The sequence below is a fragment of the Phanerochaete carnosa genome, assembly GCF_000300595.1.
Source record: "Phanerochaete carnosa HHB-10118-sp unplaced genomic scaffold PHACAscaffold_622, whole genome shotgun sequence".
NCBI lineage: Eukaryota > Fungi > Basidiomycota > Agaricomycetes > Polyporales > Phanerochaetaceae > Phanerochaete > Phanerochaete carnosa.
In genome coordinates, this window is record NW_006768249.1 from 1 (window position 1) to 2,197 (window position 2,197).

Here is a 2,197-nt window from a genome sequence, read left to right on the forward strand (position 1 = left end):
TTTGAGAGCAAGAGTCTCGTCTGTGTGTGCCCAGGTAGAAAGTGCAATCAGGCGCTTTCTTCAGTATAAGGTAGTAAGGCTTGGCAAATAGGTGCCAGCTTATACCTTAGGTTTGTTTTCTGTTATTCAAGGTGTTGCAGGTAGACAATCAGGTCTATCTTTTGAAGTAACATCTTCTGTGTTAGTGCTTACTCTTGTACCACCCGTCTTTGTTTAGGTGTTAACAACTCAGTGCTGCCTTTTAGATATCTCTCCTGTGCTAGCAGTCTTATACAAGTGAGACGGCTACCCCTTACGCGAATACGTGTCTTCCCTTATTCCCTGCCTACACAACTTATTCTAGTGGTCTTCCCCTCCTCAACGAACACCCGAGGCAGAAGTTGATCTTACGTCTGATCCACCTAACTCGGATAAAAGTGCGGTTGTTTTTAAGTGGCTAGTTCCACGCTCATTCAAGTGCGTCTCGCCTACCGTTTTTCCCCGCCCTTTTACACCACGATAACGCATGTGGAACCTATTCATGTTTAATTTATTACTTGGATAAATAAAGAAAACTAAACTTACCTGAAGGATCTCGTGGAATACTTCCAAAGCTTTCCACTCTTCATTGTTCATGCTATACTTGCGAAGTTCTGCAAACTCTGAACCATAGAGAAATTGTTCAATTGCCTATAAATAAATAAGCCTGAAAGTATACAGTATGCCAAAATAAATTGTTACCTCGCGAAGTAGAATAGCCCAATCTATCATGAGATATGTTGATGACCACCGTGTCTCAATGTCTTTGAGAAGCTGCAGAATGGCCATATCCATGTTGACTAAAATCTGCATAAAATGCTGGCGACGCAGTGCAGATGCACGAATCTATACATCGAGGTAAGGCAAATCACTATCTTGTATAGATTAAATTAAACTTACTGCTCTAATGAGAGAACGTAAAGTTGCGATAGGGTCATGTTTGACTGCATCAAGAAAATTGTGTAGCGAAAACTTTTCTGGCTCAAAATCTTGCGACGTTTCCTTGACATACTCAAGTTCAGTTATAGCACTAAGAACACTTTGGCATGCTAAGTTGACAACATGTGGAAAGCAGCTACAGTTATTTTGAGCAATAAACTGCAATTGATTTATTGAAATATACACACCGAATGCGACGTTGAAGCTTGTCAAAAGCAATTCCACGCTTTCGCAAGGTTTGCTCAAGAGCCTCCATGCAGGTGTCATTGTTTGTTGCATTGTCCATTGTAATCCAGCCAATCTATATATTTTTAAAGGATAGTAAGTGGTTTAATCATTTTAAGTTGTTAAAATGGCTGTACCTTGTTTGTGATCTTGATATGGTCCAGGATATAAAGGAATGCAGCCGCAAGATGCTCACCGATGTGTCTGGAGGGGACACGATGAAAGCCAATAAGATCTGCACGAAGTCGAAGCTGCGGCTGAAGTCTGTTACCACGATCTTCAAGAACAAGCTGCAGCCAATGTGCAGTAACTGCCATGTACGGCGATAAAAATGGGTCAGTCCACATATCCATTGTGAAGGATATGCTGCCAACTGCATTCTATAATTAGGAATTAGAGCAGAATGTTTTTGTAATTTTTTCGCCACTTACCTTCATATCCTGGCTAAGCTCCTTGAGATACTCTTCAAAAACCTCACCAACTCGTGTTCGAATAGTGGTCCACCCAGGAATATCTTTCTCATGCAGCTCAGAACAAAGCAAAAGAAAGATATTGCGAAGCTGTGGATTTTCAATGACGCGTAAAGGCTGCAAATATTTATTCAGATTTAAAGCACAATAAAATGTAAATTTAAAGCACACCTGATCGTCAGCAACAATCCACTCAGTAATGTAATCCACAAATAGCTCCTTGGTGAACTGTGGCCGGCTGTTATCTGCTTGTGCAACATCTGGTTGTCCACATTGACGTCGCCTCCAGGCTTCGACTTGTGCCGTAGCACACTTCGCTGTGATTTTGACCTGCACCTTATCGCATGCCTCCACTCACTCGTCAAGATGAGCATCTCGGAAGTGCTTTCAGGGGTTGTCTGTGCCTGCAGTAGTCCAGGTGGACACATGGTGATGAGGATTCTGTTCATGCATAAACCTGGCGAGTTTTTTTTAGAAATAAGTGCAAAGAAATAGCTGAAAGAAATTCATACAAGCAAAACTTGCATTTCTTGTGTCCATTCTCA

General features: G+C 41.6%; 1 protein-coding gene across 1 annotated transcript; it reads right to left on the minus strand.

Annotated features, from left to right (window-relative positions):
- Window positions 1–549: 549 nt before the first annotated feature.
- On the minus strand, window positions 550–1,170 carry PHACADRAFT_52497 (uncharacterized protein; the record flags this gene model as incomplete). The annotated part of the gene is made up of 3 exons (XM_007402982.1): window positions 550–669; window positions 721–864; window positions 919–1,170. Coding segments are annotated over 3 exons (516 nt in total), but the record flags the coding sequence as incomplete, so codon positions are not given.
- Window positions 1,171–2,197: the final 1,027 nt, after the last annotated feature.